General features: G+C 41.5%; 1 protein-coding gene across 1 annotated transcript in view; it reads right to left on the bottom strand.

The window, feature by feature from the left end:
* Positions 1–5,776: 5,776 nt before the first annotated feature.
* Positions 5,777–15,550, bottom strand: part of VMP1 (vacuole membrane protein 1) — a 58,596-nt gene continuing 48,822 nt past the window's right edge. The window contains exons 10-11 of the mRNA XM_010185397.1: positions 7,705–7,807; positions 5,777–6,438 (exon numbers count right to left, since the gene is read on the bottom strand). Coding sequence (XP_010183699.1) covers positions 6,295–6,438; positions 7,705–7,807 — 247 coding nt within the window. The 3' untranslated portion in view covers positions 5,777–6,294. The remainder of the gene's footprint in view (positions 6,439–7,704; positions 7,808–15,550) is intronic.

Raw genomic sequence — 15,550 nt, 5'->3', positions numbered from 1 at the left:
CAGCAAACAAGAGGCACTGAGAAAAGCATGGCTTCTACACAGGCCAGAGAGATTTTTGTGAACATGGATATGTCTGCATGAAGTTATAAATCTAAACGTGTATTTTCTCTTTATGCAGATCCAGTTTCTTTCAGACAGAAAAGAAACGCTCAGACACAAACCTGCTTTTGCAAACCTTTTCAAAAGATGGAAAGAGCCTAAGGAAACAGGCAGTCTCAGGAAAGACACCCAGTCCCTTAAAACACACATTTCCTACGTGTAAGTGTGAGCCTCAAAGTCTTTCTGTGGTTTAGTTAGCAGCAGCTTCTGCAAGAGAACTGCCAGATTCTTTCCTGACAATATGGAAGGAAAACAGAGATACCACAAGGTCACTGCATGCAGATAGAACAAGCTTTGGGAAACGCATCTTATCTCTTGAAGAATTTATTTCACTTTCTCAAATGGTTTGAGGCAGAAGTTAACCTCACCAGGCACAGGCTCGAGTAGGTCAGAGCTCCAGCTGACACCGGCCAAATCAATGCCACCTCCCAGTGAAAAGACTTTGGACCTTAGAAATGTCACGCAGATCAAGTAACAGGTGACTACCTATGGATTGGTGTCATCAGCCATAACCGTGGCCACAATCTTGTGTCAAACCAGACAGTGAGGTTCATAGAATTAGCCCAGGTCTGAGATATCTTTGAGATAAGTGCAATACTGCGTGTACTAAAGAGCAGCTGCATGACACAATACCAAGGCCATAAGGAAACAAAAATTTCCAACCACCTCTCATGAGGCAGAACAAGACCTGTGTGGCCTGCTCAGTCACGTTAGCATTAAAAAACAAAAAATACACACTCAAAAAAAACCAACCCACAAAAAAATCCTCCAAACCAGTGGATTATGCCTTAAAACACATAGTCCTTCCCTCACAGGACCCCTGGAGCAGGAACAGTGCAGCAGCCACCAGAGCAAAGACTCACGCTTTTCACCGTGACAGAAAAGGAGTTTTGGGGCCAAGGGTGTGGCTGCAGGGCAGTTCTCAGAGCAGGAACAATACACAAGTCCCCTCTCTCACCTTTCTTCAGGAAACCGCAGCCAGTTTCCTCATTACCAGCTGCCTGGGCAACTCATTTAAGCTTCTTGGGAAACCAGATCAACAATTATGCTGGGAGTAACTCCCTTGAAACGCGGAAGATGCAACACGCTCACTTACCCATATCTGAACAGCTCGTCACAGGAGGGTTAAAGAAAGATGACCTTTGATTTAGTGCTAATGCAGTCAATGCTCTTTGAATCATTCCATGAGTGAATAATAATCATCATAATAATGATACCCTCTAGCACACTAAAGGACAGTGCTAAAGGCAAACTAAAACAAAGCTTGGCCCATTTAACAGGTTCACGTTTGTTTTACCACGACTGAACAACACTGGCAGCGAACAGGCTGAACAGCTTCACACCTCAACAGCCTCTTCACTTCAAATTCAGCACAGAGTAACAGTCACCTTTTTGGACCAAAATACCATTTTGCTGAATTCCTGACGCACGCCAAGAAGCCGGTCGCAGACTGCTGGGCTCTTCCCGTTTGCTGGTACCTGGGAGGTGATACAGCCAGATGTCTTTTGGACATTCGATGACAGTTTCTGCATTTGGGCTCCTTTCACTCTTTTTTTTGGCAACTGACCCCAGTTGTTACAGCCTCTCCCATTCACACCACCACCAAAAGTGTTTTGCTACCTTCTATAAAAGCTGAGTGGATGCATCAATAAGCAAGTGAAATGGATAAAGAAATAACTGTTAGCATTTCATGCCCTCAGTTAGACACTTGAATTAGCAAAGTCACAGCAGGCTCAGAGTTTTTCTATATAATCCTTTCAAAAAATAAGTTTGCAAGAGCACATGCAAATATTTACCCTTAATTTAGTTCTGAATGCATCAGCGGGGTGTTTCACAGCGAAGGCGATTGCTTCACTCCCTGTTTCCGGGAGGTTACCCCCATCCACCAAGGCTCCAGCAATCAAACCCTCACCTGGCCCAGCCTGCTCCCAGGCAAGGGTGGCAGCCCAGCAGGGAGCCAGGGCTCTCCCACTGCCACACTCCACTTAGCCCTGCAATCTGGAGAAGCCTGGGCAAAGCACTTCCTGTTTTTTCTTCTTCCCCTCCAAAAAATAAAAAGTACAGATTACAGAATAAAAACCTAGCACTTTCAATCTCAGAAGAGCAACTTCAATTATGTTCCATATAATTACAGTCAACCTTTTAACTGCTGATTACAAAGTATTTTTTAACTATGTGCTTCAAAGAAAACTTAATTACTTTTACCTCCAAGGAACACACCCAATCACCACTTATTTTTACACCTGCAATCAATTTCCTAATATTTATATTTGTGCTTGATAATCAAGGAAACATCCACAGCATTTGTGCTTGCAATTAGCACTGCCTACAGTGAGAGGGAGGCTGATTCCAACAAATTAAATAATGAAACCCAAAAGCGCAGCAGGGAAGGACTTTCTGGAACCACATGAAGCCATCTTCAAGTATTAAAGACAAGGATCATCTAGCACAAGCAGGCAGCTGGGCGATTCGAGGGAGCTGCTTTAACGAGACACAGTGTGACACTGGGCTAGAGGTAGGAAACTACAAGCAGGGACAGGGAGCAGCAGCTTTCCTGATGAAGCTGTGGAACTGGGCAAACTGATCTGACACAGCCTGTGTTGGTCTCTTGGCTCGGCCCAGCACAGACCTGTGTGACCTTTTGAGCTTTGCTTCCATCAACACAATTCTTGCCCTGATCGGGTACATTGTGGCTGCCAGGGAGCGGGGCACACTCACACGTTGCTGGCGAGGCACAACTCACAGGTAAGCACACAGAGAATTAAGAGGAGGATCAGCTGCAATCCTACCTGACCTTCTCCGCATTGTTAGGCTGGCAACACAGCCAACTTTCTGCTTCCCCTCCTATTTACAGAGCAGCTTAAGCCATGTTCTACAGATGACGAGACTAAAAAAACATCTGTGCTGCCTCAAAGTCATCTTTGAAGTTTAACCAAAGAGTTGTTGTTACGAGGGCCGTTACTTCCCTGTGATTTTCAGTAATTCCAAGAAAAAAAGCAACACACTTTATTCAGTGCCTCAACTGCAAGAACCAGCTAAAAATACAGTGATATGTGCTAAGGTTGTTTCCCTTGCAACAGAGCTCACTTTGGATTTTTCTCTAACACTTTACACTGGATGATCGACTGCTTTCAATGTGTGACTGAAAATACGTACGACAAAAGGAAACTGGAGTAAGGGAACAAAATACCTATTTTCAGATGAAATGCTAATGGCTCTGGGTCTTTCTTTAGAGCCACAAAATGATGTATTCTCTAGATTCATGCTCACTGTAGAATGCTTGGGACAACAACTTTCACAGCAAAATAACCAAGCTCAATATACAGAAACAAGCCAGCTGAAATAAACACCGGGAAACAGTTACTTGTTTGTTTATTTAAGCAAACATAAAAACTATCCATTTGCAAGTCTCATTAGGTTTGCATAACTTACAGTTCTATTACTCTTTACCTTTTACCAAGTCTTATCTCCCAGCAGCTGAACAGGTAGAAACAAGTAGAATGACCAGTCCCTTCTTGAAATAATGTTTAAAAGCTTCAAAATAACAGCACAGCTTATCGGAATGGATACACACAAACAGAGATACACATTTTGCACTATATGTATGTAAACATATATTGAAATAAGCAGGAGAAAGCTTTCGATTTGTGTAGTGATTGTTCAGTAAGGAAGGAGGCATAGTTATAAAGAGACCACTGAAGCATGTAGAAAGGTGCAGTTTATTGGCTCAAGATCTAGGAAGGTTTTTCTTTCTTTTTACTTATTGTTACACGGTCTCCTCATTTCAATCTGACAGCAAACAGCGGCCTCAACATGGCATAAATGCCATTTACCCTCACAAAAGGCCCTAAGACATTCCCAGAACTGTGTGAAGCAAACACCAGTGTCCTTGAGGGTGAATGACACATCTGAGGGGAAAAAAGCTGCTACTGGGACTGGGGAAAGTAGCAAAGAGCAGTTTCACTAATCCAAGTATCCTAAAGAAAACTGAAATGAAGCACCATGAGCAGCTGACGGGACCTCTTACAAAGTGCAAAAAGTTTTAGTAGACTGAAAAAAGTGAAAAAGAGGGCTATGGTATTTTGAAGGTGTACTGTACTAGAACAAGTTCTTTGCTATGTTCTTTTCAAAGAGTATTTAGGCCAAAAAGTGGAAAAGTTGCTAGGGCCAAGATTTTAGAAATACTGGTCATCTTTTAAAAATCCACAGGGGCAAATGAATGGCCTTTGTGCTTTTAACTACCTTGTACTACACCTCCCAGCACTCAGCCCTTTAGGTATCTACAGTTAATCTAGCCAGCAGCTCTGCTGAGCAAAATCCCTGTTAAAAGCCTCCCCAATTGACCCAGTAGCATCGTTTGACATTCAGTATGATGTGTACAAGAGAAACGTTACAAACCTCACACACAACTGAGATGGAACTGGAAAAGATGTTTCTCATGTAGTCTGCTGCACCGCATGACTTCTGAACTCAGTGCCACCTAAACCGAAACACACTGATGTGCTGCTGATGTTCAATGAAAATAGTTGGAGATGGATGAGGGAACGGTCAGATGAGAGATACCAAAATGTCAGACAGCCTACCGACTGTTGTTGCCATGAGATCCAACAGTCAACATCAGTCTGATAAGCTATCCGACAGGATGGTACAGCCATGGAGATGTTACGACGGTTGGCAACACAAGAGGACACTCAGGCAGGGTTGAACGAAATGCATATTCTCACACCTCGCTCGAGATCTGTCCTAACCTAATGCAAGGATAAATCGAACCTAAGCATGAGCAAGATCTAACCTACTTTGTGCTCGTGCGAGATCTGTCCTAACCTAATGCAAGGATAAATGGAACCTAAGCAAGAGCAAGATCTAACCTACTTTGTGCTCGTGTACCACCTTTTGATAACACTAACTGAAAGTCAAAGTAATTCTTGTTACTTACCCCAAGGATAAACAACAGCAGCTCAAAAATTATTAATTAGCAATACATCGGCAGTAGCAGTGGAATGGATACCTACGTACTAAAAAGGGAAAAGATCCATTTTGATAGCGGTTATGTTCATGTACAGTAGAACTGGAACACACACAGATTCACAACGTTTTTAAAATATCTGACTTCTGGAGCCTAAGATTAAGGTTCTCTAAGGTTCCTGCATGGCTGCTGGCTTTGACATCAAATCTGTTTTCAGTTGGAATCTTTACTCTTCCCCCCTCTCTCGCCTCTCCCCACGGTGCTGTGATGAATGGCAAACATCCGAGGAGAATTTGTGATAACAAATATTGCTGGCTATTTAACTTGTCTATTTCAACCAGTAAGCCATACATCAAGCAAGTCATATGCTTTTACTTCCTTCTGCTAAGTAAGAAGTTCTTAAGAAGAAAAAAAGAACAAAGGGCATCAGCACCATTTGTGCAGGAAGGCTGAGGAAAGCATGCGATTCATGGGATTACGGCTTAAAAAAGAAACTAAAGAAACTGAGCATACAAAAGTGGAGAGGCAAAGAAACAGCTTAAAAAGACTGACACAGGAAATTCCGGAATGATCAAAGATGACTTTATAAAGTTTTATCTTCACTTCATTCTAAATATACAGAATAAAAAATGTCAACTTTCATCATTTTGACATCAATCATCTCTGCTAACATCGTGAAGTTTAAGAGGGCGGCTTTCCCAACCGAGAGCACGTGCAATGCAATGGGACACTGGAGACTTTCGATGGAATGGCCTTACCAGGAGGGACATGCAACAGTTTGTATCCAATCTGTACTCATTTATATACATTTTGATGGTCTTGAAGTTATGGAAAAAGCAAAACAGCCACCCTTCCAAACAAAATGCTACCCGTAGGTAAAAGTCGGAAGTTAAATCAGGAAATGGAGAGTATTAAATCATCAGTTTTGGGAGTAATTTGGGTGGACAACATTTGTGTTAAATGCCATTTCACATCACTTTGTCCATCCGGTATAACACAACCCAGACTTGTAAAGTGTTTATACCTTACCTTAACATTTTTAAGTTTGTCAACGAAACGTCTGCTCTAATATCCAAATTACTTTCAAAATTAAATAAAAACTTGTTATAGTTGAAAATTGATGTTAAAAAGTTTTCCCCCATTTTGAATAATGCTGATTTTTAAACATATGGAAAGATGTGTCATTTTCAGGTCTGCTAAAACCCATTCCAAGGGGGCTTTTTCCGAGCTCATTTGGTTTTTTCTTCAGAGTACATCTTCTGTTGCAGCCGTTTGGCATAGCTCTGGGCCATGGAGTTGATTATAGATAAGATAAAATAACAAACCATGACAATCACCAATTTCTCAAACATCCAGGATAGCCAGTTTTCCCCCTAAGGAGACAAAACAGAAGAAGGAGGAAAATGAAGATTAGTGGACAATGGAGAATTCTCCATTTTCTGGGTGAAAGGGAAAACCCTAACCGTTTTGTAAATGATGTAATTTATCAAATTGAAAACAGGAACCCAGTGCAGCTGACAGAATTCCTGCAGATCCCTCTGTAAAGCTGACTTTAGTCCCTTGGGAGACAATGCAAGAGGGCTTGCCAGATACACCCCGGGGCAGACGATGAACCTCTCGTCATTCCTAGTGCTCGAGTGAAGTGATTAATAAATCAATTAATAAACTCCTGGTATTGTTTCATCCTTGCTAACAACTCCTAGAGTTCAGAATTAGCAACCCCCGGCTGTCATTCCCTGTCTCGTTCATTGCAAAGCAAACACTGAGGCCATTGGTTAACGGTGGCTTTTTCCTGAACCGCGCACACTGCGCTGTGTTCCCGTTGGTGCCGATTCCCCGGTGTGACAGAAGTGAAGGACGACCTCGCAGTCCCACTTCCAGCCTTGGCTGTGACTGCTCTTCACTTGGATTTTTTTTTGTCAAAGGAGGGCAGCAATGCACTGCACAAAAATGCCTTCAACGTGCATAAGAGGAATCGGCACATTTCACTGTTCCAGCCTGACCCTCCCTATGTCAGTCTCTTGTGTGGTAAGAAACGGGCAAAGGAACATTTAGAAGAGCTACAGGTATTAAATGTGAAGTGAGAGTTAGATTCATGGATTTTATCTCAAAATGCCTTAGTACCCTAAGGAAGTCTAAGTTGCTTTCTCCGCTGAAAATTCAGGGTATGTTTTTCAAAATACTTTGTATGAAAGAACACTCTGTACCAACACCCGTATTTTTCTTTTTCTTTTCCTTTCAAACACTAAAGTCTGGGGGCTTTTGTTTCTCTTATTGGCCATTAAGCCATAGATCCTACGGCTTTGAAGTGCTGATGCTGCACAGTTTGTTACCATTTCACATGTAAATGCAACTTTTTTGTGCTTCAATTTCTCTTTCCGAACAGGCAGCTAATACAGCGGCAAGTCGTGCCATTGGCCTTACTTTATTGGTATTACGGTTTAAGTCCAGCTGTGTGCAATTACAGTATTATTTTTAATTCCCAGGTTGCTTTTAAAATGAGATTTTTATCTACATCCTGGGCCTCTGCAAACCTTTGAAAAACAGGATCAGGAGTTACATCGGTAAATCTGACAAGTCAAAAGACAGCAAAAGAGAAGAGGAAAATTAACTGGGGAGGGAGGCAGCGAGGTTCTTACCTGTGGCACGCCACTGTCAGATCTGTGGTGAAGTTTTATCCTCTGAGCTTCCAAATATTCTTGAAATGGCTTCTGAAGAGAAGGACCTATACTTGGAATAGCACTGATGCAAAGTTCATCCCAGAGAACAAGACAAAATAGGAGAGGAAAAAACAAAACAAAAAAAAATTTTGTTTTTTTTTTTAAACTTACCACTTTGACCCAAACAGAAAAAAGTTCAGACTGAGCTGCAGCCCAAGAGGGCACTGCTACTTGAGAAAGCAGATAACCACAGAATAAAGTATTTCATCTTTTTCTCTGATAGCTCTGAAAGGGACATATTTCCCCAGATCCTCAAAAAGGGCTTAAAAAGAAAAAAGATCTCAGAGCAAAGCAGTGGCAATGCACTGCTGGTAGCACAGCAAGAAGCCGTGAGCTGGAGCATTTCCTCGGAGGCAGGGAGAAGCCAGCTGAGGCTGTGCACCGGGGCAGCGCCGAGAAGAAAATGAATGACTTCTGAGAAGTCCCACATTTATCAGCAGCAGTTCCTGTAAGAACTGGTTTGAACCGATTAATAAGGAAATGACTTGTGCTTGTGTCATCCCTCGGTTAAAAAAGAAACTGCTCGCCCTATGACTTGCCCCTATCTTCTCAAAGAAGACGGCCCCTTTCTCAAACTAAGTCCTTATTAGGACAATCTGTGCGTCATCCTTCCCCAAAAAGAATGCATTAGCAAATTCTGCAGGCGCCTCCCACAAGTCAGTGATTAACAAAGGAACAAAGAAGGAACTATGAACCCTGCTCTGAATCATGCCATGGTTTATGGCAGATGACTTGCACAAGAGCTACAATTCGTTACTGAACACCTTGTCCTTACGTTAACGGTATCAAGCTCCCGGGCAGGTTTTTGGCACTAAGAGCCCTCTCCCACCTCCACGGCGTGAAGGTGGCAGAGCCGGACGCGCTCACAGCAGCCTCCAACTTCCACTCTGCAAATACCACAGCCCCTCCAGACTTCAATCAGAAACGACCCTGGGGATTTGTCTTTAAATCTATGCGCCGTGCGATTTAGCAGGAGGTCCAAGGAGCCTTAATAATTGTCATGACTCTTAAAAAAAAAAAAGCGAAGCCAAACAACCAGAAACTTAAATACAAGAGAAACTGCCACCAGCACCAGCCCTGGGCTCAGCTGCGTGGTGGGAACACAGGCGCAGCCCGAAGGCTGCCAAGGCTTCCTCCACATACGCACACCCTACACCAACCTCACCCCAGCCACGGGAGAGCTCCTGTTCCCAACAAACACCAGTTAGATTCAAAGAGAATGGAGATTTCAAATTTCTTTTTAAAAATGGGAAAGAAATTAATATGGCCCTCTACATGAGAAAAAAAGTCACCTAAATTTTGACTCTGCAGTTTTGGTTCTTTACATTGTTACTTCAAGGAGGATTTAGTAAAACACATTTCAGATACCGAGATACACATGGGCAGTTTTAGACAGATCATCTCCTCCTCGAGTGACTGTGGGAAGGCCAGATCTCTAAAGTTATCTTCCCCAGTCTCCTAATTTGAAACGATATTCCCTTTTCCAGGCTAAAGCCCAATTAAAAAATAACAGCTTTCTAACGTAAGAATTTATGAAAATGCACAGCCCAAAGAAAGCAAGCAGCTCACCTCCTCCACTAAAGGCTACTTCCTTCAATAGCCAAGGGCAAGTGATTTCTTTCTAACATACTTAACAACAAAAAGATCGCTTCCCTCATGATTCACCCTCACAATGAATACAAACGGGTGAGTAAATTCTGTGCCTGGACTGGTAAAATTTCAGAAACAAAAGACAAGACTAGGGCACATCGATCACACATTTGACACAAGCGTTATGTCAGCTTTTACAAAAGAATTTCCAGTTTTTCAGAACCATCCCTTACGAAGCTGACTTTACTCATGGTAAAAACTCTCTCGCTGATCAGTACGAGTCACAGTTTTAAATAGGAGGTACATTTTGAGGCTTCTCTGCTTTTTCAAATGACACTTGGGAGCCCGGAAAAGCTTCTGAAAAGTAATAATTTACTTCTAAACTTCTGCATGATTATGAAATAAGGAATATTTCAATGATGAAAAATGAATGATTAACAGAACGGTTGTTCAATTGCCTCAGTTTTTTCCTGAAAACTGAACTAAGTCAGTGCCCAACTACATCAAAAACAGAGCAAAGACAGGAAAACCCAAGTTCAGATGGCTTGCAGAGGTCCTGGTGCATCAATACTGCATTTCACAACTTCTTCACTAAAAGTATTCAGGTTTTTTTAAATTTTGCGAGCACAGCGAAGAACTAAGTGCACAAGATGCATTTTAATAAAGCTATTTTGAAGAACTGAAAGATCCTGAATGCAACGACATTAATTTCTAAAATTCTCAATGTTTTGCACACTCTCGGAGACTTTAATACAGAAAAAGGTGCATAAATTTAAATAAGGAGTACAATGAAGCAGAGTAACACCTAGAAAACCCACAGTACTAGGAATAAAATTCTTGAACTCCCACTGCAGTGGAATCAATTTGGTTACTAGTAGTCTTTTAACAAAATTGAATATACAATATACAGCTAATGTATATGTCACCAGATATCAAAGTGTAGACATCACCTTCGATCTAAATGTCTCAAAAGTCAGTTTTCATTTTATTTCATTACAAACAAAGGTGTAACTTTCCCAAACTCGGTGAAGTCCATCTCACTAACCCTGTTCTTCCCAAAGGAGAGGGAAGACTTCAGAATGAGTTTTCAAGGACTGCACCCACACCAGGCGCAGGTGCGGCACAAAAGGAACAGATTTGCATCATGATTCTGCACCTCTTAGCAAGGACTTTCAGCTGCACCTTCCGAAGCCTCCTGCAGTGAGGAGCCTGCATGGAGCCACAGCAGGATTTACCAGGGATGATGCTGGAAGACAAATAACCCTGCCCCTGGAATAATCCAAACCCACTGCCCTGCATTTCCCTTTGAAAATCGAGTCTATTGTCTTCCAAAGAAAGAATAGGAAAGGAGAAGGAAATAAAAGGACCTGAGTGCACACCAGAACTCAGCTCATCCCCACTGTTCTCTATCTGCTGAAACAAAACACACACACACACAAAACCCCCCAAATACACAACTTGCTGTCCCTTCTAAAGGCTTAAACCACAGAAACCCTGGTCTGGTGAGCTGCTGACAGGACTTCAATTAAAAAATAAAAAGGTCATTCACTAGAAGCTGTTCTCAAAATAAGCAATGAAATACATTTCACTAGTTGCTATCCTGGTTAATGAATTTTGCAGTTCAGCAGCAGCAAGCACACACAAGGTGCTGCTCCTGTGTATTCTGGAGCAGCATACAGAAATTCTGTCAATTTTTGTTTCAATTCGTGAAGATTATCTGCTAAAATGGAATGTTTCACAAATCACTGAAACTGAAAACTGACTTTTAAAAAATGGCACTAGCCTTTGGTACAGCCTAAATTCATTAAAACCATTACATTTTAGTAAAAAAAAATTACTTGCATCCTCATACTACAACAAACACCCATTAAGAATTTTGCTTCACTGAACAGACAATGTTGAAGCCTGTTTTCAAAATTATTACCTGGTATTTATCATTGAACAGATGCATCTTTGATTATTTTTTAAGAGCCATGATTTCTATACAAATACAAGATTATACAGGTTTTTTTAACAACATTTCACAGCTCCCCGAAGCACCACACCACAGAGATTCAGCAAAGTTATTCTAGAGTTGGTTTCAAAATTACACCAACGATGTACAGAGTCTGACAGTGTGAGCCCTAAACCTTCTATTCCATTTACAGCAAAATTATGTTGATTAAAATACATGGTACAATATATTAATTTGCTTTTCCAAGAATGACTGTCAATATTCGAACCTCTACGGCAAGTCACAGGTCATGAAGTGGTAGGGGAGATTTTTGGGAAACTTATCTTTTTAACTGAATCTTGGGAACTCCAGGTAGGAGTTTTCTCAAATGCACTTGGATGAAAACCAAGAGGAGGAACAAAACGAAACAAAACAAAACAAAACAAAAGCATTTTCCCTATGCCAGCTTCACAAAAAGTAGAAAGTTATCCAGTACTTCAGTCAACTGCATTTTTACTAGTAATAAAAATACTTCTTTAAAACAACTTAATCATATTTGCACTTCTAAAAGGCATACTTTTCTTCTCATGAGAGCCTTAAGAGCAGAGATTACTCTTGAGTTACTGACATTTCATAACGTGTGCTTTCAGGGTTTGTGAGCTCTCAAATCACGACAAGCTGTGCTGAATGCTGAAGTACGGCTCCCTATCAAATGCTGCATTTTTGTATCAGTGCGCTACCATTTCACAAAAAAGGATCAGTCCCTGATTTATGATGTGAAGATCCCATCTTATAAAAACCTTGCATGGGCATATTCACCTACTTTTCCAGACAACTGTTAGAATTAGCAAGTATTTTCAAGAAATTCCACATTTTAGGAATATTAATGCAGTGGGGGTTTTACTGCTAATGAAACTTTCTCATTTGTAAGAGGCCTCTAACAGTAAGTGATTAAGCAGCTGATTAAGCAGTTCTTAAACTCCATTGATTCTGATGGAAATTAAAAATGGAAATAAGAACTTCAGCGGCATTCAGCTCTGCATTTGATACCCTGCTCGCGAGCTCATGTGAACAACTGGAGTCAGTCCTTGAGTTGTGATGATCAAGAAACATCAAGCACTCGTGTTTCAAACCATTTTATCCTGGAAATAATAATCTGAAGGAAATGAGAATCACGGGAATGGAGTCAGTGGTGCAAACAAGACGCCACGCTCCCAAGGCTGAAACGCACCGAAGCACTGCTTGGAAAGGTGATGCAATATTGAGTCACAACCTCATTTTATGGATGATTTCTCTAATATCCACAACTGTTAATGTGGAAAAACCGTTAAACTGTTGACATGGGGATTGATTTGACTCTGGCATGCACACGTTGTCCTCACCCGGACCCTCTCGGGGGCTGGGGACAAACAGCGTTGTTTACATTTTGCTCAGATTCAGCTATTTGGGCCGGAAAAACATCCTTTCAGGAAATGCCAGCACTGCAGTTCAAAATGAAGACAAGAAATTTGGAAACAACAGAAAACCAAACTAATAGGAAAATCTCATTGTGCGTTTTGTCGGCACAAACCCTGCATATGCTTGGTATCTCGGCCTGCGTCCTGCTACAAGCATGGCCCAAGGCCAGAGATGATCTCCTTCTACAAAAAAGGGAGCTGAGTGGCGCTGAAGAACGTGACAAAGGAAGCAGGGAATGTGCTGGGATGGAGCCTTCCCTCTCAGTAACTCCAGCTCCTATTTTAATCTCTGAATGAAATCAGAGCAGCTATTGACAGCCAGGCCAGAGGGGCAAAGCAAAGGCTTTCACCTTCCAAACAACTATGCAAATCGTCAGTAACTCATCACTCCCAACTGCCGTTCCTCCCACACTGAACTCTCTGTCCTGGATTCACACTTCTCCATTCTCCTGTATGAACACAAGAAAAATCCACCCAGAAGCTCAAAAGCAATAAGGCACCACACGTGGTTATTTGGTTATCTGGTTATTTTAGCCATCCCTCTCTTAAAAGAAACTGGAAGTTTTGCCTCAGCACGGTATCAGCTTCTTTGAAAGTTAAACATTCTATAAAATACTGAAAAATCAGATTTCATCAGAAATATTTTTATGCCCCTGGACAATTAGCAAAGCTGATTAATTTGCACATTGTGTTCACTGTCTAAACAGGGCACTTTTCTTCCTGCAAGTTATCTGAACCATCAATGGTTAATTTTTTTCCAGACAGTGATCTAAACGGGCTTAACGGTTAGTATTTTAATGAGCTGTCATTTCCTGTGCTGATAAAGATTCTCACAGTATTTAAACCATCCATTTCCCCCAGGCTCCGCCAATACCCGGACGCAGTGCAGTGACTCAGAGTGGACTTCAGCTCTGGCCTGACTCAGCCCTGGCTGCCCATGGCTGCTGGATCCTGGATCCTGCATCAGACCCCGGCTCCGAGAGAGCAAAACCTGGGCTCCTGAATCACAGAGACAGGAACCACAGCCTTCATCTCCTATCGCCGCCACTTAGACCTCAGAACATTTGGTGAAACTTAGGTGTTATCTGTGCTCAGTGTTCAGAAATTGCAGAAAATAAATCAGGTTTATGGTCAGGATCAACAGAAACATTTTGGGGGTTGAAAGGCTACCTGGCAGATTCACTTGCTTTGTGAGATAAAGAGAGAATATCTCTCATTTGAAGATTACTAAGGTGGAATTGCTACATGTTTGTCGTAATTTATACCTGCTGCTACACTGCAATATCCACACTGACTAAGCCACTGGCAAAACATTTTTTCCTTGGGACATTCTGTTATGTTAAAATCAATGCTTTCAAAAATAGGAATTGCAACATCTCTGTACTGCTGTTTCTTTGCTATGCTCAGCAACACAGTCTTTGTAAGGAAACTTCTCTTTGTATTTTAAAGATATAGCACTCTTTCTGTACACAACTTATTAAAAAAAGCTTGCTTGTTCAGAGTTAAATCCTTCAAGCCTTTTGCAAATAAACTTTTATAATTCTGTTCTGATCCACTGGAAAGTTTTCTACACCAAAGCTGCTCAAATTTCACCCGCATCTGGGTCCCTTTCAAGACACTACAGCCCTTTTTGTGCAGAGCTGCTCTATTGTGTACAGGTCGTATGACAAGGGCACAGTCCCACAGGTTTCTGATGTGCCTGTGGGAGGAGAACCAGCGGTTGATTGTACCCAGAAACACCAGGTGGATTGGTCTGACCTTCCAGAAGCATTTCTCTCTGGAGATTTTGAAGTTGCTGCTCAGTTATCCATGTTCTCAGTCACTTCAGGCTATTTTTCGGCTGAATTCTACTACAGCCTATGGAAAAGGTGCACCCCTTTCTATCACTGTGTCTTCTTGACTTACATTCTAAGGAAATAACTTAAACCTATATTGGAAAAGACTTTTTTCTTTTTTTAAATGCGATCTTTAGGCAGTTTCCAGTTATATCAGCCACTATGATTTCAAGTGTACTTTTTTCATGGAAAGAACATCATGCTCCTTACAAGAACCAACCGAGATGAAGTTGTGAAGCAAAGAATTATGGCACAATATATAGCAGCAAACTGGTTTGTCAAAGCAATGGTTCAAGTACCATTACCAAAAACCCTGTTTTTTCCTTTAGGACGTGCAATCATTCAAACTGGCCTGCATAGCTGGTAAGCATGAAAATTTGTTCCACAAATAATACCAGGTTAAAAAACCCTTCAGAAGCACTGATATTTTGGGGCAGATTTTTAGAATTTGTTGAATTATACTTCACAGCGTCAACACATCTCACCCACAGACCACGGCACTAACAAATTAACTTCTAAAAAAATCTGTGGAAGAGTGCAGTTTTTTACAGGCCTTTCAGCTTCTATTTAAACTTCAAATTAGTTTATTGACTCAGTTCATTAATTGAATGGTTTTTATTTCTGTTAAAATCAGCAAGGCATCATCTGCTACAGGCAGTAGTTCACACATTTCGCTTTAAGCGACTATCACAGCCGCTGTAATTAAACCTCCTGCAGCCCTACCTGAGTTTCTCATGAGTCAGAGGGAATCTCCCTGCCCCAAGGTAGGATTTGTCCAAAAGGGATGCAGCTACCACTTGCCACTGAAGCTCAGATGTTTCTGAGGTGAAGGCCACAAGCAATATAAATACAATGTTATATAAAACATGTTTATGAATTTTTTAGATGACTATTGAAGTTCTAAAGTTATTAGCTCACTTTCACAAAATATGAACAGTGCACGCTGAACT

This window comes from Mesitornis unicolor, unplaced genomic scaffold (genome assembly GCF_000695765.1).
Source record: "Mesitornis unicolor isolate BGI_N332 unplaced genomic scaffold, ASM69576v1 scaffold3315, whole genome shotgun sequence".
In the NCBI taxonomy this organism is placed as follows: Eukaryota; Metazoa; Chordata; class Aves; order Mesitornithiformes; family Mesitornithidae; genus Mesitornis; species Mesitornis unicolor.
The sequence above is the reverse complement of the archived record's forward strand: the minus strand, read 5'-3'. Positions and strand labels throughout refer to the sequence as shown.